Source organism: Mixophyes fleayi, chromosome 6, assembly GCF_038048845.1.
Source record: "Mixophyes fleayi isolate aMixFle1 chromosome 6, aMixFle1.hap1, whole genome shotgun sequence".
NCBI classification, from domain to species: domain Eukaryota; kingdom Metazoa; phylum Chordata; class Amphibia; order Anura; family Limnodynastidae; genus Mixophyes; species Mixophyes fleayi.
This window is the reverse complement of record NC_134407.1, coordinates 160,826,870-160,847,715: the sequence shown is the minus strand read 5'-3', so window position 1 is coordinate 160,847,715 and position 20,846 is coordinate 160,826,870. Positions and strand designations below refer to the sequence as shown.

Sequence of the window (20,846 nt, the reverse complement as noted above, 5' to 3'; positions counted from 1 at the left end):
AACTGTGGAACAGTCTGCCATTGTGGCAGCTATTCATTTTCACAGACGCTCTCTTCCACATTTAAACCACAGACCGTAAAGAGACCTGGCACCAGGGATACTGGCTGGATCTTCGCTTTTAAATGCACAATGTCTGTAGTTCACAAAAAAAAAAGCAAAAAAAAAAAAAAAGCATTTTCTGCGTATGATTGTTGATGTTATTATTTTGTGTCTTAGAGACACTTTACACTACACGAATAGGTGATTAAAACAATGACTGTTTCATCAATTCATTTTATTTGTTTTTTTCCAAACTTCATTGCAATACATCAGTTGAAAGGAAGCTGGCAACATAATCATTACATGCATGAGTGATAATCCATTAATTAAGGTTTTTGACTTGTGTATCAGTGGGGCTATTTAGTTGTTGTTTTTTTTCCTCTATTGGCTTGTCAGTGAGGAGAAACACAGGTCTAGGCAGTGTGTGTGTTTGGAGAAGTTGGCAATAAAATAGAAGACGCAATAAAGAATAACATGTGAAAGGAAGATAGATACAATTGTTACTTAGCGCAGTCCCAATGGATAATGGGAAATATATATGTATTTGTTGACTTTTCTGAGACTGCTGTAACTCCTTTGGATATGAATGTATTGTTCAAAGGTAACTTCCACTTCACTTTCCCATGGAACACAAGTAGGATATAATTGATCAATGAATGTTCAGGAGTTCGCTGTCACAAAGAGCAGAATGGCTTCCATAGATCAAGTATAAAATTATACCATGAGAAGAATTGGATAAAATATCACTCACATTCAGATGACTTATTAGTATCGCTTATGAGTACTTATGGCAGTGGAGAAATGTTTGTGGCAGTTTAGATGGTAAGGAAGGGATCAGAGAGACTCTATGATAGTGGGGAAAGAATTAGTTTTCTTCTTATCCGATATTTATACAGTAACCACACTTGTTGAGCTTACAATCTAAAGGAGAAGGGAAATGTGAAGCATGAGGAGTATGGAGATAGGGTGACAGTTGATGATGACCGCTGCATCTTTACACCGGACATGCAACTGTAGAAGCAAGTTTACGGACATATTTTAGTGTGTACACAAAAGTCACATTTTGCGCTTAACTTTAAAACAGGCTGAATGTGAGGAACAGGAGTCACCTCAGAATGGAGCAGTAAAGTGACATGGAGAGACTATAGAAAGCATATTTTTAACTATGAGGGAGTATAGCCAATAAAAGTCAAAAATAGTTCAGAAATGAATGCAATTATGTTCAGGTCCATAATAAGTTGTGGGATATAAGAAATGAGCTGAGTTGCTTTTTTGCTTTTGATCTTTGCTTTTAAATTCTCCCACTTACAATCCCATACTTGTAGGTGGCACAAACTGACCACACTACCTTTCCAAAAACTAGTATGGAATATATAAGGATCTTGGCTACAAGAACATGCAATTGGATAATTAAGTAAATGAAATGTCACAGATCAATGAATCAGATAACATTTTCCTATCTTTTATTTGATCACATTAAACAAGATATAAAAAAAAAACCCCACAGAAACAGAAAACGGTAATACAGTTAAACATTTTAAATGTAATTAATGCATATACCAATTTAAGTGTAATGCCAAAGTTGTATGAGATTTGTAGTACAGTAGTTTTGACCATAGAAAAGATGTGGGGGTGTGGCAGGTTGGACTTGGGTGGAGTCTGGACAGTAGGGAGGGACTCTGGAAGGGTGGGTGGAGTCTGGACCGAAAGGACTCTGGAATGGTGGGTGGAGTCTGGACAGTGGGGAAGCACGTAAGGAGGGGGGTCTGGACAGTGGGGCTGGACTTGCAGGGGAGGAGCGTCTGTTCCCACTGTTCAGATGCTCTCCCCGCCCACTTCCATCCCCACTGGGTAATTGTGGGGTTAGTCTGGACAATGGTAAAAGACACACAGGGGATCGTGGACAATGGAGAAGGACTCGCTGGAATAGTCTGAATGGTGGAGAAGGGTGTGTGAAGTGGAAGGGTGAGAATCCTCACTGACCCCCTTTATCAAGGAACTTGACAAAGTGTTCAGGAAATGCTAGCATTGATTATAGTAGCAGTTAGAAGAGTAACTTGCTGCAAAGGGGAATATCATATGGCTACCTTGTTTTCATGGGTTCCTTGAAGTTTTGCAAAACAAACAGCTAAAAAAAAAAAGTGTTTTCAAAATTCATTAAAATAGAAATGAATGGCTCGCCTTAAGTATACATAAAAATCATGATCTACTGTATGCATGTCAAATAAAAGCAAAAGTTGTATGAAAATAAATTGTACTAAAGTTAACGGGCCAAGTAAGACTTGGCAGCTTTCTTTTCAGTAAAGGAAGTTAAACGATAAACAGATTTATCCTATGTCACTGTATCAATAAACACCTTTGACTAGATACTCTCCCAGCTGCCTGTGGCATTAGTATAATCTATTTTTGTTCCAGTTTTCTTTATCTTCTTGAATTTTGAGGTCCCAGAGATCAGGTCATCAGGACCCATGTCCTTCTAATGGGTCACACTTTATACCTTGCAGTGCACTTCTGTTGTAAAATACATATTTAAGTTCCCTCTCACCAATGTAATAAAAAAAATAGCGTATTAAAGACAGTGCCAATTTAAAACATACATGAAGGTAAATTTAAAAAAGTGATGTGTTATCACTGCATTATCCAACCAGCAAAAACATGTTTTTCTTTTAGAAAAGCAACAGCTGGAGAAACCTTTAAACATGTATGGGACTTTGTCAAATAAGGAGCGACCTGCTTTTAGGCCAAGAGAGTCCTGTTCTGGTCTAAATGACATAAAAGCACTGAAATGCCAGTGGTGAACAACTTAATTCAACTTATTGTTGTAATACTAGAATAACAGGCTGTGGAGTGGCAGCAGCCCTGAAATGATGTACGAAATATAAAAGCAGCACAAGAAGCATAAATGTATAATAAATACAATTAATTTATGGTCTTCTGTTGGTTGTGTTGAGGAATTACAGTTGTAATCTGAGATGTAAATTGATGAGGAGTCCTGGGATGTTTTGTGCTGAAAACTTTTAGACTTGAGATACTACTTAGGTGCCTATTTATTAATGGGCACATTTCCCCACGTTACTTAGCATCCATTATCGCAACGTGGCCATTTGTTAGAAAGTCAACCTGGGACAGTGCTTCCTATAAGAGACTGTCCCTGCGATGACTTTACTTTTACAACATATTTAGGCTTTGAAGACGGTGCTGTCCACAGATCTGGATTAAGCAATAATCACAGTAGTACTGATGACTTTATATACATATTGCTTATGAAAATGATTTCTTTACACTTTTTCTTTCAAAATGATTTTTCTTTTGTCCACAAAGACAAATTAACTGTGAGAATGAAAAACTTAACTGATGTTCATATGAGGAGTGGATCATGCCACTATATCCTGCTTTGTGATAAAAAAGAAGAACTAAAAATTATTCAGTTTAAAAGAGATGTGACTAATAGATAGTGCAGGGTTTAAGCTGCAGAAGATTAAGTACCTACATGGCTCAGTTTTTTAAATCTGGCCCTAGCCGTGGTGGGCAACATATCGGTTATAATAAAGTGTTTTGACAAGTGTATCATTAAATTGTGTTGACGTGTGTATTTTGTTTTCAGAATCGGCACACATATACTACGAGGTTGAAAGATGAAGGCAAAGCACTAGAGCACAAGACTGCTTCAAAACAGATATGGAGGACATTGCACACCACACACAATGTAAGACCTCCTATTGGTACTGTAATTGTCACTGTGTATATTAATATACTAATGCAAATTCAGCAGTCAGACAGAAAAATTACAACTGTGAGCTCTCCATTTAAGGATTTTAATCTCCTGTCTCTCCTTTAACCGCTTCACACACTGCTCCTACTTTTTTTTTTAGTTTACTCGAATGGTGGAATACCCTCACAATGTGCCCCTGCTTTACAATTTTTTTAGCTCATTTTTCTATTTCCATTCCCAAGGGCAGTGTTCTCCAAATCCTCCCAGGAATTATATTTCCACTGCTTGCCAGCTCATAAAAACAAAAAAAACCAACACATGTAAATGGTGACATCTCCCATAAAAAAATGTTTTGGGTTGGAGGTAGGTGATCAATAAGGTGCTTACCTGCATGACTCCTGATCCTCCAATTAATCCCACCCTGTGATGTCTCTAAAATCCAATCTGGAGATCCTCTAACGACACCGCAGCAAAGCCTTTCAGGTGATGGATGTATTTAGCTGTGTGCATTAATGGAGGTAAAATTAGACCCTAGTTCAGATACTTATATGTTCTCCACTACCCTTAAGCCATTTAATCCATTTATTTTCTGATCTGAAACCAAGTGATAACAAAAACTAGGTATGTGGAAGTGAAATAAACAAAAAATACACAATATACATGAGAAATCCTCAATAGTGATGTTCAGTTGTACACTTTGGGGAATGTATATCTGCAGTGTGTGAGAACTTTTTAATTGGAGCTGTGTCAATCCATTGAGCTGGTGAGTGATTGTGCACTTGGGGACTATATCTGCAGTGGGTTGGGGGTCCATAAATGTGTACATGATTTGATAAGTGTGTGCGCATTTGTGTTGTGTTTGTAATTCAGATGTGCTGTGTGTTATTTGGGTACTGGAGTGAGCAGTGAGGTTCTGGGAATTGGAGTATTATGGTTTGCCATAATAAATGCTCATTCCTTAACCAAGGAGTCCTGGATTGTGCAAAAGACACCCAACTGAAATATTGTCTGTTGCCTGAATTTCAGGACGTCTAGAAAGGTCAAGACTTTTTGTTGACCTAAATTACTCTTTGGCCACCAGCTAATCTGCGAACACTGATATAAATGTAATATACATTTTGTCCCATAGAGGCTTGTTTAAATAGCTAATGCTGAAAAATAATTTTTTTGCATTTGTGTGCAATTTGAGGTCCTCGTTCTACTCGTCCCACCAAGATTTTTGCTATTATGTGTACACTTGGGCAATTATCCTACAAAACTAATGCTTTATGTCAAAAATGGAAATAAACTTGTGATGTATGTTTGCAGTTTTATAAATGATCCTTAATAGCAGCATGCAAGTTGGCTGTATGAACATTCTATTATATAGAGATATGTTTGAAACCATACATTTTCCACATCCGTTTGATAGAAGAGCATATCACTGCTCTCTACTGTTGTTACAGTTTAGATCAGTGCTTGAAGTGGAATGGTTGTGCACGTATGACATACCGGCACTACATTAAAGTTCCTTACTGGATGGTGAGTCACACTACAGGCCTACATGTGGTCTTTAACAGCCCCTACTGTCTGCTGCTGCTTTAGTAGTCTCTGGGTGTCTTCAAGATCACCTCACTAGCTGGCCCATCACCTCCGATCACGCTGCACTCCTCTCCTCAGAAATGAAGCCTGTGGCCTAACCTTGAGTCACATCCTTACCCTTCCACCCTGGCCCGAGACTGCCATATGTTCGTAGTTAGCGGACACAGCCTCCTCCTGAATACTCCTCTCTGTGTTCCATGCTGAAGTGCTCCACCTTTCCCTTCGTGGACCTACTGGCCTCTTGCTGCTGCTGACAGAACCAAAATCCTCTCCCAAGATGTGCCTCCACAATGACAAATTTACCAGCCCATGTTGTGCCCAACCCCGATCTGTTTGTTAGCAGCTGGCCTTTTCCTGTGCCGGCGCTGTACCTAGTTCTGGGCTCCTGTGTGATCTTGATCATCTGAGAGCTCCCCCTGCCACACTGCACCGTGATCCCACCCAGCTTTGGAATGGGTAGATGTTCCACCAAGCGATGCTTCACCTTTCCTGCTGCCCAAATGTTTGTGTCCTGATGTCTGGCGGTGCATATTGCTCTGTAGGTCCCTCCGATTAACCTGGTTCCTGCCACAACCTCTGCTGTGCTTAGGGCCTCAGCTGCATTTAGGTCTATACACAATCTTGTCTGAATCAGGAACTGGCTCCACTCCACAGCCTTCCTCTGCGCTACTATCAGTAATCGCTCCACACCATTGCTGCCTCTACACCCTATTCTGATTGTATAAACTGCATTTTCAATATTGCTACTGCCTTACCTTGTATATCTCCCATTAACATTTCCATTGCTTTAATTGCTTCTTAGCTATTCATACCTTATTTGCCTCATTACTGTTGTCATTGCTTCTGTAATCATAGTTATGTTTCTTTTTAAGTTGCCTAACTTTTTACTTTGTCTTAATTGGTGATAGGTCCCCTAAAACAACCCTTTCCCCAAACACACACACATATCTTGCCCCCCACTACTGGTTACTTATATGAAAAATATGTGAAAACCATAAACATGTCTCATATATTGCTGATTCAGAATTCACTAGTGAGAAGGAATAATAGAAGCAGGGGGGAAGGGAGGACTGAGAGAAGCAAAGTGTGAGATACAGAGGAGAGCATGTTGGAAGGGAGCGAAGATAGGGGCCCATAGGGAGAGTGGACAGTGAAAGTAAAAGGATAAGTGAAAGCTAAAGGGGAAGTAAAGAAACACAGGGGAGATAATATGGATGTTATATTTTATTATGAGGGAAAAAGTACACCAAGGAGAGACGAGAGGTGGAGGACACAGGACCGATAGCCTTACATCATTTAATATGTTTTTTTATTATACTATATTGTGTTAAAATGCATCTAAAACTCTAAATTTCTTCTTTGACCACTGGTTTAGAGTCTTTGATTGGCTGCATGTTGGCCTAGCCCTTCCCTTTTCAAACATGCTTACACAAAGACATGAGGAATGTGCTGCTGTTACCATTAAAATGCTCTGGGTATAGGTTGTTCTAGCCTGAGCCCATTCATGCTCCGATCTTGTCAGAAGCACTAAATAATAAGAATTCCAGTCAACCTACAGAATAAATTAAGTTGTACTGTGCCTTTGTCTGTATACACACAAGAACAGCAGCCGCTCGCAGAAACATGATCAATAATAGTTGCCTCCAAGTGATGTTTACACAAGTAGGTGAGACGATGTCTTCATTGGTATAACACAGTTGTTCATAGCCTATGTGAACATACAGAGTGACAAACCTATTCTCCAAGCACAGATTGCATTTAGTGTCCATTTGTAAACCATACCTAAAGAAGACCCTTTTTGTCCGTTTATTTATCTTTATTTCACTAAACCTTTGGATTCATGTAATAAAAAATTGTGGTTCACCTCTGATACTAGAATATTTTGTTAGGGCAGGTGCCAATGTTGAATGTTTATTTTCTGCTCTTCTGTAACTATATATAAAGAAGGTTGTTAACCCGACTGCTGGTCTTTATAGCGACTTCTGTAAAGAAGGCACAACCTCCAAACCCTAAGACAGTAAAACAAACACACTGCGGTGAAGTTGTGGCGATATTTTTGCCAATCTGAAGTGTTTTGTCATCTTCGGAAATGAATATGAAAATTAAATAAAACAAAGATACAATGTTTTCTACATTGTATCTTGCCAAATATTTGTCTTTCCTTGTTTTAGTGCATGTTGTTGTGTTTGGTTATGGTGTGAATCCATGCTAATGTCATTTTAAACTAATTTTTCCTCCTCTAGAACAATACAACCAAAGACAAACTCCGACCGTCTGAGGAAGAGGTTGGCACTTTTACCAAGATAATTGAGGCAATGGGCTTCACGGGACCACTTAAGTACAGCAAATGGGTAATATAACTTTTCTATTGTATAATGTAAAGTAATGCATTTCCAGTTTGTGGTGCTAAGCTAGGTGTTCACTTGTTTTGTTTAGTTACATACGTTTTCAGTTAAAATGCCCAAAAACTGAACTGAGGGAACTGAATAGGGGAAAGAAATGGTGCACTTGCCTCACAAAGTTTGGCATACTGGCTACCTGACTGATTTTCCAAGTCATGTTACCTTGGATATACACACCTCTATTCTTCCAAAACCTGCCCATTCTTTATAGTCCTCTTCACTGAACACTGACACCTAGGCATAGATTCTTTATGTGAAAGTAACAAAAACAAAATATAGAAATATTTTTTCGCTTAGGATTATTCTGCACTTGATTACTTTTTTCCGGTAGAAAGGAAAAAAATGAGAAGTTTTGACACACATCATTTAATGAAAGTCTGCACCATCAGGTTTTTTTTTTTTTTAAATAAAGCAACTAACAGTTTATTTTAGTTGTTTTTTTTTAAAGCGTGGCTTAATGAAGTGTGCAGTGTGTAAGCTGTGTAGGAATCTGTTCTTTGTGGTTTTGTGGCAGCTGGCATCCTCTAAATGCTGACATTTTACCTGCTTTTAAATAAAGGTTAAGTGATTTAATGAAAATGTTCGGTCCAGATTTTGCCATCTTGGGTGCATTGAATCACACTTGCTGTGTATTTTGCTACCTTTAGACCATTCAGCGGAATTTCCTTTTACCACTTACAAATTTACATAATGAGTCTAAATTCTGAAAAGTAATTGCAAGGTGTGTCATGGTGTATGAGGGTCTCTGCACGACTACCTTACCAGTATCCTGAGTAAGGAGCAAGACTTGTTAGTGGACCTGTGCTAGTGCTAAAGTGCTAAAGGATACACACGGTGGGGCTACATGATTTGGCATGTCTGCAAATAAGTATGCAGAGAAATAAACAATTTGTGCTCCTCTGTAGAACTGTTTTTACAGAAAAATAAATGATCCTAGTTGTAAATAGGGTATTTATTCAACATACTATAATATGTATTAAGCCTTTTACTGTATATGTCTAAAAATTGTAAACTTATTTAATACATTATTCTGTTAATATAATGGAGATGTGCAAAAATGTAGCTTCAGTAAATAAAAAATTCTTTTCAGAGTGAAGTAGGACCTTTTATTTCGCAAGTCACAGCCTTAATGTACTTTCCTATGCTCATCTACAATGTTAATTTCTGTGGAGACAAAAACTGCATTAACAGTTATCAAAGTAGTTCCTATAATTTAGTGGTAACCAGTCTTTCTCAATTGGTGGGAGCTCCCAGTTATTTTTGCTGGAGTCAATTCTTGGACCAGATATTTCACAACTAAGACATGGCTGCTGTGGTTAGTATCCCAACATAAAGTCATACTTGCCAACTTTTTAAATCTGTACTCCTGGAGATTGGAGTACAGATCATGTGACAGAGGGTAGGAGGGGGTGTGATGACATCATTGCGTCACTATAGCCCCACCCTTACCATAAAATACAAAAATTCATGGTATTGAATAGCGGGGGTAGGGCTTAATGATTCGATTAAGCCTCGCCCCCCGCTATTCAATGCCGTGATTTTTGGCATTTTACAGGGTCCGGGAGGTTTGCCTATTCTTCCGGAAATTCCGGGAGAGTAGGCAAGGATGCATAAAGTGCATCCACCATCTACACATGGAGGTTGCAGCACGTTTTTTGCTTTGAACCAATATTCATGAAAATGATCTCTTACAATTTATTAGAACCGTCATTTCTCAATGAATGTATAGACTGATTGTAATAAATATTGTTTCAGCTCACAAAATGGCTGCCTCCTGTATGTAGATGGGTACACTTTAACACATCTTGCATTTTAGCAATGACATGGTAAAATATACTCATTTTGCATTCCCAGGTACAAACCTCTAGAAATCCTGGTGATTGTTTTCTTGCTGATTTGCACATCATAAATGATAGGAGAGATACTGGAGGAAGTAAAAATTAAAGGTGACATAAGGAAGCACTTTATGGAAAGGGTACATGGAAGAGTATCAGAGCAGATGTGCGAGTGCTCTAAAAATGCAAGAGAACTTGTCACCTTTGGGATATTTATCTGTTGGCTGGCAAAGAATGCTGGGGCTTGAGTTTCACAACACCTGTAGAGCCACAGATTATTGAGGCCTAATTCAGTGCCCAGTGCATGCTTTAAGTTATATTAAGTGTGGTAAAAAAAAAACCTTTGCTTTTGTTATGCTGTTCCTAGGAGAGAATAAAAAAAATAAAATTACTTGTATGCAAATGAGTCATCCCACATTCTACACTATCATCCCTACTGAACGCTGCCTTTCTATATCACAGTTCATTACAAGTTCCCTGTTTGCCCCCTGAGCAGTGGAAGGATTGAAAAACTGATATTTAGATATTATTATTATTATTGTTTGTTACGCGCCACAAGATTTCTGCAGCGCCGTACAAAGCACAAATGGTAGACTATATAGGGTGAAACAGTACAGAACATTAAACAAAAAATACCAATACTTCACAAATTCCAGGCAGGCTAATGCAGAAGACGGAGCAGAAGCACAGGTGTGGAGACAAGAGGGCCATGCTCATATGAGCTTACATCCTATGGAAGGGTAAACAAAACAGGCACAAGGGGAGCCAGTTGATGCATGGGGGAGAGAAAAGGGGCCGGGAGGAGAGAGGGGAGAACGAGCGGAGGAGATGAGGGGGGTAAGTGGATGGTTGGTAGGCTTTGTGGAACAGGTGAGTTTTAAGTGCCCGTTTGAAGGAGCACAGATTAGGAGAGAGACGAATGGAGTGAGGGATGTCATACCAGTGAAGGGGGGCTGTACGGGAGAAGTCTTGGATTCTGAAGTGGGAAGAGGTGATCAGAGTGGAGGAGAGGTGGTGGTCATTGGCCAAGCGCAGGGAGCGGGCAGGAGTGTGAATGGAGAGGAGGTTACAGATATAAGGGGCAGTAGACTGGGAGAGAGCCTTGTAAGTGGTAGTAAGGAGTTTGAAAAGGATTCGGTATGTAAATGTAGGAATAAAGGAGTATATGAAAGGTTGAGCAGCGTTCTCTTAGCACTTCAACAATAGAAAGTTAGAAAAAGGGATCTTGAGTATCAAAGTAATCAGTCCAGGGCAGCCAAGTCGAGAAAAATTGATTGGGATGATCATGTATTATGCTGGTGATATGTTCTAATTTATAGGTTTGCAAAATATTGTTAATTAGGGCTGAGATTGTAGGAGGTTCAGGGTTTTTCCAATTTAAGCATCTAGCTGCAGTGAGAATATGGGCAGGAATCTTCCAGACTATTCTATGGACTCCAGGGGGTAATTTTATGAAGCTGCGGATTTCAAAAATTGCAGATGTTGTCTATAGCAACTATCAGATTCTAACTGTCATTTTGTAGAATGTACTAAAATTATGATAACTAGAATCAGATTGGTTGCTACAGGCACAATCGCCACTATTTAATACCCACAGCTTGATAAAATTTACCCCCATGAGGCAGAGGAAGAGGTGAATTTTAGGTGTGACCCTATAAATTAGATCTGACACCTCCCTCCAACAGTGCTCAATTTTAGCCATAACTCCAGCAAACATGAGACGGGGTCCCCCGCTGACCGCAGTTCCACCAGCAAACGGTCTGATGAAGCAGGGAAGATTGCTTTCAGCCTGGAACGGACCAATTACCGTCAAAAGAAAATCTTATATGAATTTTCCTTAAGCCAAGTGCATATTATTATTATTCTGTATTTATAAGTCGCCACAGTGTATCCGCAGCTCCGTACAAAATACTAAAATACAATACAGACAATATACCAGGGTATAAGAGTACAGAATAAAACAAGTATAACCAAGACTTCAATATCTCCAGGCATAGCAAGTACAGTGGTGTAGAAGAAGAAGAAATGGTATTGATACAGAAGGGAATAGGGCCCTGCTCATAAGAGCCTACTTACTAAAGGGAGGGGAAACAGACAGCAGGCACAAGAGGAGCCAGTAGAAGGAGATCAAGCATAGAAGGAGGTGGGAGGTGAGGACAACAAGGGAGAAGATTAAGTGGATGGCTGGTAGGCCTTGAGAAACAGATGGGTTTTAAGAGCCTGTTTGAAGGAGCTAAGTTTAGGAGACAGATGGAGGGAGGGATGTCATTTTAGTGGATGGGGCAGCACGGGAGAAGTCTTGAATTCTGGCGTGAGAAAAGGTGACGGTCATTGGCCGAACGCAGGGAACGTCCGGGAGAGTGGAAGGAGAGGAGGTCAGAGATATAAGGGGCAGTGGAATGGGAGAGGGCCTTGTAAGTGACTGTGAGGAGTTTAAAAAAGATTCTGTAGGGGAAAGGGAGCCAATGTATGGCAAGGCAGAGAGGGGAAGTAGAGAAGAGCGACATGAAAGAAGGATAACTCTCGAAGCCGCATTAAGAATAGAGCAAAGAGGGGCGAGATGGGAGTGGGAGAGGCCAGTGAGGAGGAGGTTACAGTAATCGAGGCGGGAAATGATGAGAGCACGGATGATGGTTTTGGCGGCATCCTGAGAGAGGAAGGGTCAGATGTGGGCAATATTCCGTAGTTTGAAGCAACAGGATTGGGCAAGAGATTGAATGTGGTGGGCAAAAGAGAGGGAGGAGTCGAGGGTGATACCCAGGCAGCAGAGTTGGGGAACAGCAGAGATGGTGGTATTATTAACGGTGATGGATAGTTCACGGTGGTGTAGGAGGATGAAAAACAATGAGTTCAGTTTTCCCAATGTTGATGTTGAGGAAACGTGAAGACATCCAGGAAGAGGTTCAGGAGAGGAGATGTAAAATTGAATGTCATCAGTGTAGAGATGGTACTGGAGACCAAAGGAGGAGAGGAGATCACCCAGGGAGGTAGTGTACAGTGAGAAAAGAAGAGGGCCGAGAACAGACCCCGAGAGACTCCAGCGAGGAGGCTGGAAGGGAGAGAGGATGAGTCAGGAGTGGAAACAGAGAAGCAGTGGTTGGCAAGGTAAGAGGTGAACCAAGTAAAAGACAATGGCAGAGAGAAAGAGGGGTCTGCAGGGGTTAGTCCCAGATGTCAAAGGCCACAGAGAGGTCCAAGAGAATGACCAGGGAGAAATCGCCCCTGGGTTTGGCCAAGAGGAGGTCATTTGTAACTTTAGCCAGGGTGGCTTCAGTGGAGTGGAGGGGGCGGAAGCTCGATTGGAGGGGGTCGAGGAGGGAGTTAGAGAGGTGACTGGAGAGGCGGTTGCAGACAATCCGTTCAAGTAGTTTGGAGTTAAAAGGGAGAAGTGATATGGGGCTGTAGTTGGCTAATGAGATGAGGTCAAGGTTAGGTTTCTTAAGAATGGGGGAGATAAGGACGTGTTTGAAGGAGGAGGGGAGAGTGCAAGTAGAGAGCGACAGATTGGAGAGGTGTGCATGGTGGGAGAGAGGGAGTGAAAGAGGTGGGAGGGGAGGGGATCCAGTTAGGCGGTAGATGTTGGAGAAGAGATATGGAGGATTTGGCAACTGCTTCCCAAATGGAAGTCCACTCTTCTATATCAGGCACCTCACTCGTGTTATCCTCCCACTGTAACTCATAGGGCGGGCGCCTTGGAGGGAAGATTATATTGCATCAGTAGGGAGTAAAATGTGGAAATGAGACCTCTTGAGGAGAATCTACTAAAGGCAGAAAGCCTCTAGTGGGGTGGGGCAGTAGGGAGTACGTGGGTTGATCTGGTTGTTATAGAGGTGATGAATTTGGAGGTACTGATAAAGAGAGGGGGATGAAAGGCGAAGGCAACATCGGTGCTCAGTAAAGTCAGGGAAGAATAGTTTGTTATAGTGTTTTGTTAGATTAACTAAATATTTAATTTTCTGAAGTTGCCAAATAAACTTGAAAAAAACAACAGAATAATTAGCGCTACACCAATCCAATATACACTGTATAACTAATATCTTACTGCAAGTTGAATATCTTAATCGATACAATTCATTGCATGATGGTGCTGCTCATTATAGATCCCTCTATAAAATACATATATTTTAGAAAAAAAGCGCACAACCTCTAACATAAATAATACATAGTCACCCCCATAAAATACTTCTGTTTAATGCATATTCTTAAAACAAATTAATACAATAAAAATCAAAGTAAGTATATTGTTTATGGATCATCGTATAGTCAGTCTTTTATTCCAAATACTTTCGCATCCACATTCTTCAAAGTACTCACTAAACTGGAGCTGTGTATGATAAGCTGTGTTAGGCCCGCTGTCCAATCTTAGCCGCGTGCGGTCCAGTCACTCAGTCCTTGGAACGCAAATGGACTTCCGGTATGACGGGTTGTGCGCACAGGATCCGTACCAACACGTTTTGTCCTGTAGGACTTGATCCGTAAACAATATACTTACTTTGACTTTATCTATCAGAACTTCACCACTGGACATGGACTTACACATTTACTAGCACTTTATCTTTGTTTTTATTTGTTTTTATCTGGATTTTTATTGTGTTAATTGGTTTTAAGAATATGCATTAAGTAGAACTATTTTATGAAGGTGACTATGTGTTATTTATGTTAGAGGTTGTGTGCTCTTTTCTAAAACAAACTTGTAGGCAGCTTGCAAGTGTTGTTGAATATCAGGAGGGAAGTTGAGGGCGAAAGCCTTTGTTTTATATGGGTTTATCTTAAAGTTTGACAGTAGGCCATAGTTCCTGATCTCAGTCATTATGGAATCGACACAAGGGGGTTCGTAAGGATAAGAAGAACATCATTCACATGGAGAGTGAGTTTAGAGACCTGTGAACCGTTATTGATGACACTAATATTTTAATTGTTCCGTATTCTGGCTGTAAGTGGCTCCTTCATCAAGGCAAAAAGAGGAAGGGTTGTCCTTGGTCACCCCTATCTCGTGCCATTACAAATTTGGAAATGGGAGGTATAACAACCATTTGCAAACACAGAGTCCGTAGGGTTGAAGTATAAGGGAGCTACACTTTTAAGGAAGGGGCCATGAATACCAGCAATTTTGAGAACCTGACACATAAAGGGCCAAGAAATACGGTTTAATGCTTTTTCGGCATCAAGGGCCAACACCAGAGCAGGACTCCTTTCATTTGTTAGTGTAAATTAAATCTATGGCCTGTCAAGTGTTGTCCGTAGCCTGGCGGTTAGTGATAAAACTCACTTGATCTGCGTGAATCAGAGATTAAATTACCCGAGCAAGTCTGTTAGCTAATATTTTGGCGAATAATTTGAGATCCACATTTAAGAGGAAAATGGGCCTATAATTTGCACATAGGTTAGGATCCCTGCCTTTCTTAGGGATCACTACTATATTTGTGCTGGTGTATGCCCCATTGAATTTCTTGCCCAGAGGATGGATTAAAATAAGTCTAATAGCATAGGAGAGAGGATTGGTAAAAATTTTGTTTTTAGAATACATTGCAGCGAAGCCGTCTGGGCTAGGAGCAGAAGTATTCTTAAGAGTTTTGACAGTTTTTGTTTTAAAGTTGTTTAAAGCTGTTACTGCCATGTTAAGGGAAATTAGCTTGGCTTAAGATAGTGATGGGAGATGGCATCCTCCAAGGAATTGTCCAATTCTGTTACGTTGATCTTTAGTAGGAGGGTTGCCTGCCTGAAGGTCATACAATTTATGCATAATAGTCGTGAAAACAGTCAGCAATTCTTTGAGGGTCTGTAGATCTTGTTCGAAGATGAAGCTGGTATAAAAATTATTCTATTATGAGTTCTTTTGGATCTGAGACGACGGGCTAAAAGAGAGTCCGCTTTATCCCCTTTTTGTTAATACCTCTGACTAAGCCGCTGCAGAGCGTCAGCCGCCTAGGATTTATTGGAGTTGGTCTTTGAGTGCAACAATTTTTAGGTACGTCTTTCACTTAGGATAACATTTATGTTTCACTGTGAGGGCAGATATAGACGACTCTATATCACGGACACGTTTTATACGGGGGGGGAGCCGAGAACATGCTAATAATAAGACTGCGTATGGTTGCCTCATGGGCCTCTCCCAAAATTGTATGCAAGATATCTGGGGTAGAATTAAGTTATCTGAACTCCGCAAATGCCTGTGAGATGTTTTTTTTTTGTTCATTCCCCTTTTCTTAAAAGGAGGATAATTATTAAGATGGACATTATTTTTACTTAATTACTACTTGAGCTTAATTACTACTTGAGCTTCAAAATAAGACTGTTGCCCGAACAGACAGTTGATCTGACATTTGAAACTCCCATTTGATAAACTTCAGTTATCTCACTAATACCAAGTAAAGAATTTTCTCTGAAATGCTGGTGATTTTGCAGTTATATTCTTGACAATACTGTTTGAACTTGTAAGCTGTAAATTAAATGCATAACTTGGTCAGGTAGTCTGCTTATGATATATTGCAAAGACTCTTCCCAATGGTTTACCAGGTTCCTTTAGCATTTTAAAAACTGTTGGACTCCTTATTATGAGATGTCTTCTTAAATTGAAAAAGTAATTTGAAAAGTTTCCAATTTCATATGTGTATCAGATTATGTGAATAAGTTTTGTGTTGTGTTTTTTATGTTTGCAGAAAATTAAAATAGCTGCCTTGCGCATGTATACATGCTGTGTGGAACGCATAGATTATGATGAATTGTTTGAAAGTAAGTATGATGGAGATATATATATATATATATATATATATATATATATATATATATATATATATATATATATATCTTTATGAACTTCTATGCCTCAGACTATTTGGTTAATAATCATCAATTGACTCGCTAATCTAGTGCAAGTTGAACAAATAAATGCAAATGACTATAGGTTACTGTACATCTGCAGTTGTGTTGGTGTTAGTTTGAACAATACAATTAATGGAGAAATTAAGTAGTTAATTTTTCAAAAGTCTCCCTTTTACGTAGTGAAATGTTGACACCCGCTGAAGGGAGCAGTGGACCATTGTGTGGACCCATAGCCACAGGTAGTTTTAGCGAGTGTTGTTTATTATAGTGATCAGTTGATGACTAATTTTACATGTGTTTAGTCTATGGTCATGGACCACTGTACATACCCTAAAATGAATGTGGCGAGGGACGGATTATATTTAACTAAAATTTGTTTACCACTGTAAACATTTATAGTGCAGTATGACCATTAATATTGTAAACAACAATTAATTGTAAAGGTTGATTTAAAATTGCCAAATATGTTGTCTTTAAACCTGTCCCAGCCGCATGCTGTCATAACATGCAGTTCACATTTAAAAGCACGTGTACAACCGACTTACAAAAATGTGTAAATTGGAACATATGAACAGCCCACAAGTAAGTATAATTAGTAGTCATCTGCTGTGAAGCAATCCCTCTTATACACAATAGCAGACATACTGTAAAAGACATTATACTGATGGATAATAGTACTAAGGTGTAAGAAGTGTAAAGTATCTACACTAATTAGTGGATTCACACATGATATACTAAACCATTAATTTATAATATAACGTATTATATAAGAAACTATAGTCACAAATGTAGATATATATGCGATATTAAACAATCAATGTCTTATTCTTTTGAATCCAGAATGTTGTCTGCCAGATACACTGAATTCTTGGTTCCTTGTGACACAGCTACATGTCTGGTAAGTAGGGAGTATTAAAGCCTTTTGTGTACATTATAAGCTGAGTTCTGTAGATCACACAAATTCTGAAACGGGCGGATCTAGATTTTTTTTTTGCTTTGATCAGCAGTGGGCTGAATGAGGCCGCGTAGTATGTGCAGGTCCATGTCGGCAGAGACAGGCAGGCAGAGTGTGGTGACTGGGCAGGATTCTCTGCCTGCCTGCACATAGTGTGCGGCCGCAGGCAGACCACCCCTACTAGGAGGGGGTGATAGCTCCTGGATCCACCACTGTTCTAAACGCTATCACTTTTTTAGTGCCACAACATACATGCCAAGAAATAATACTGAATTGAAGTGCCACACATTTCAAAACTGAATTTAAATTTCTGATCCAGGCGTTATGCCTACAGCACATATTATGCTATTTGTACATTACATATTCACAGTTCATTCTCAACTTTAGGTGCTTCATATTTCCATTTTCATGCATTTAATGGCTTCAGTGTAATTTTCTCATGTGTCCCCAGCCTGCCAGGTGAGCCCCAGTTTTTGCTACAATATTTTTTTTTTTTTAGCACATTGAAAGCATTTTAATGGGTGCATTCTATCCAAACCCCAAATTGAACATTTGATGTTGTAGATTTGTTCAGTGCTGTAGAAAGTGACGTACAAAAGGGGAGAGTGTACAACACCACTAACATGATAACCCGTCTTAATCAAAATCTTATTGCGATCAACTAAAATTTGACATAATTCCGGAGGTAGAAGATTTTAGGTTCTCACCTGGCCTCTTGGCCTTAACCTGTTCCTGCTTCATTTCCTGTCTATACATCAGGCACCATGCTCTTATTACCTTGATTGCAGGAGAGAGTGTAATATTATTTGTGCACCCATTACCTCTTCTTTCTCTTACAGTCATTGTATTTGCCCTGTGGAGTAGATAAAGGGGGAAGGAGGATACTTCATCTACCTCCCTGGCATTTCTAATCATGTTATCATTGAGTGTATTACTACAGCAGTGACTGTAGGAGAAAGCACAAGTGATTTATGTTGCACTGCTCTTTCTTCTATAATCCGTGATTTAGAAGTGCTCCGACTGGCGGATAGACAGGAGGTGGAGGGATTGTCGGAGGACGGGGGTGCGGTGGTACTGGAAATGGAGCTTTGTGCGACTTTAAGCGAAGGAACAGTGACAGTTTATTGTAACAGAGCCTTTATGTCCTGTCCTAAAGGGTACCTTTGTCTGGGAGCTTATATACGTAGTATTTCAAGAACCAAGGAGTCCCCGGTGCTACCAGTAGCACAGTTCAGATGCTTATTTTTTTTCAAAAATCAGCAAATATTACTGTTTTAAGCTACTTAAAAGTGGTTTAGCTCAAATGTCCCTGCTGGGATTTTCAATGCAAGATGTCAGTAGACTATAAGAGTTATTACACTGACATTTATGTTACACCTAAAAAATACACATGCAATTTTCCTAAATTGCAGATTTGTTACTTGTGAAAATATTTAACACCTAGGCAATAATTTTCCTTTTCATCTGTGGAGTAAATAGCCAAAAAAAAAATAAAAAAAAAATATTGTTTAATCTAGCATTATTGAAAAGGTCAGTGTATGTTGTGGTAAGGGGAAAGATATATTTCTTAATGTGTAACAGGAACCTCGCTGAAGTACATTCAAACATTTGCTAACATGCCGGCAAGAGCTAACACATCATAAATTGAGCTGATTGCTAGGGTTGTCTTTAGCTGAAATGTATGGGGCCTTATTTAAACCCGGCAGTATTTTTAATGTCCTAGGCCGCCAAACTGTTTCCTTGAGGGCTGGAATCCCCCTACCCAGCCGCAGAGATGGAATGCAGCGGTTTTCTGTTCATTTATCCGACTGCTGGGGTTATGATGTGATATTTGGAAATTCAGTTGACCTTGAAGATTTTGGTGGACTTAAGTGAATTAACATTTATATATGCTAAACAACATCTTCAAAAAAATCTTCTATCCTTATAATCATTTAATTGTGCTCTGCGTGGTTTAAACAGGGAATGTACCTCCCTCCCTCCCCATTTTTTTTACAGAAATGTTGAAAGACGGTCAGGTATTTTAATGGAAAAAAGTGAATGCTTTATTATAATATTTTGTGACCATTTAGAAACACAAGGCTGTGGACTGCTTTTATAAAGGTCAGAGAAATTTGAGGTTACTAATCTCTGTAATAACTTAGAGTAGGGAGTGCATTATTCCTTATAATACACAAGTTTTTCTAACTAGCGTTGACATCAGAACTCACTTTTTTGTACAGACATTTTAACAGAAGTTTATACATCTACTAACATCACTTAAATGAGGGATATAAGATATATAGGAGGTAAGTCATTCCACATTAATGTGTTCAGAGTTAATCAATTAACATCCCATCATGCTTAGGGCAGGCCCAAACTGGCGTTTGCGATAATAAATAGCATGTCCCAAAGTATTAGTGGGCTGGTTTGGGCTCAGATGGATTTCTACCATATGCTCTGCACTGAAACCTTAACTACTCTCCTGAGTTGGCCTTGGTAACAAAAGATAGACAGAATAGCAGAAAGATTGTGACCTCTGTATTATTATGCTCAGAAAATGTTTGTTTTTTGGAATCTACACAAAAGGGGATGAAGTAGTTTGTATACTAAAGCTGTTTATTCATCCTCATCTGCTAATGACTTTGGCCATCCTCGTGCATTTTTATGCATAATCCTGTTGCCCAACATTTTGTCTACTGTGGCAAGAGGAAGAGAACTCTTATAGAAGTGTAATTGGTGGGGCATGGTTGGCAGAAGTGACACAGAGGTTTTACAAGGAACTCTAGCAAAATGGATATTGGCATGGGAGTCTGAGGAAAATACACCATAAGTTAAGGGGCAATTGTGTGATGAAATAGATTTTGAAGTAGACCGAAAAAACATCTCATTCCTTGTAGTAGAATCTATGCAAAAGCACATTCAAGTTGTTCTGGCAGTTCATGGTGGCTTAATACCCTACTGAGATAAATTGTTGGTGTTTACTTTAATTTGATAGTTACCTTTATGTAAGAACTCGTTAGTCACTTGTACTACTTGCTTAGGTTAGCAAGACCCTGGATAATCTGTCATTAATGAACTTTTGGATGAGTGTTGGGATATTGAGGTGATTTGCTTTAGAAAAAAATGCAGGCCTGCAGTGCACTTCATTATGTCATTTATGTCTTAAGTTATCATGAGTGTTAGGAGAAATGGGGACTATCTTCATTAGGTGTCTGTAATATATATTTTAATGTTATTACATTGTTACACTGTATACAGGACAGTATATTTCTATCTGAATAGTGTGAAAGACATCCCATAGTAAATATAGGCAGTGATGGAAGTGGGGGTGTATACAGTGGTACGCCATACCGCCACTTCTACTGCCTTCATTGTAACGCAATCACATTCCATTCACTTACATTCTCATTATGTTTTTCATACCACCACTTCTAAATTTCCATACTGCCCTCTAACGACATGTAAAATGATAATTCTTTTGAGTGTAGAAGAATGCAAGCTCACTGCAAGCAGGTAAC

At 39.4% G+C, this 20,846-nt stretch overlaps 1 protein-coding gene across 1 annotated transcript in view; it reads left to right on the top strand.

Moving 5' to 3' along the window:
• Positions 1-20,846, top strand: part of UQCC1 (ubiquinol-cytochrome c reductase complex assembly factor 1) — a 101,871-nt gene that overhangs the window by 10,836 nt on the left and 70,189 nt on the right. Inside the window, exons 3-6 of the mRNA XM_075176944.1 lie at positions 3,644-3,745; positions 7,576-7,683; positions 16,229-16,301; positions 17,232-17,289. Of these exons, the coding sequence (XP_075033045.1) occupies positions 3,644-3,745; positions 7,576-7,683; positions 16,229-16,301; positions 17,232-17,289 (341 nt within the window). The remainder of the gene's footprint in view (positions 1-3,643; positions 3,746-7,575; positions 7,684-16,228; positions 16,302-17,231; positions 17,290-20,846) is intronic.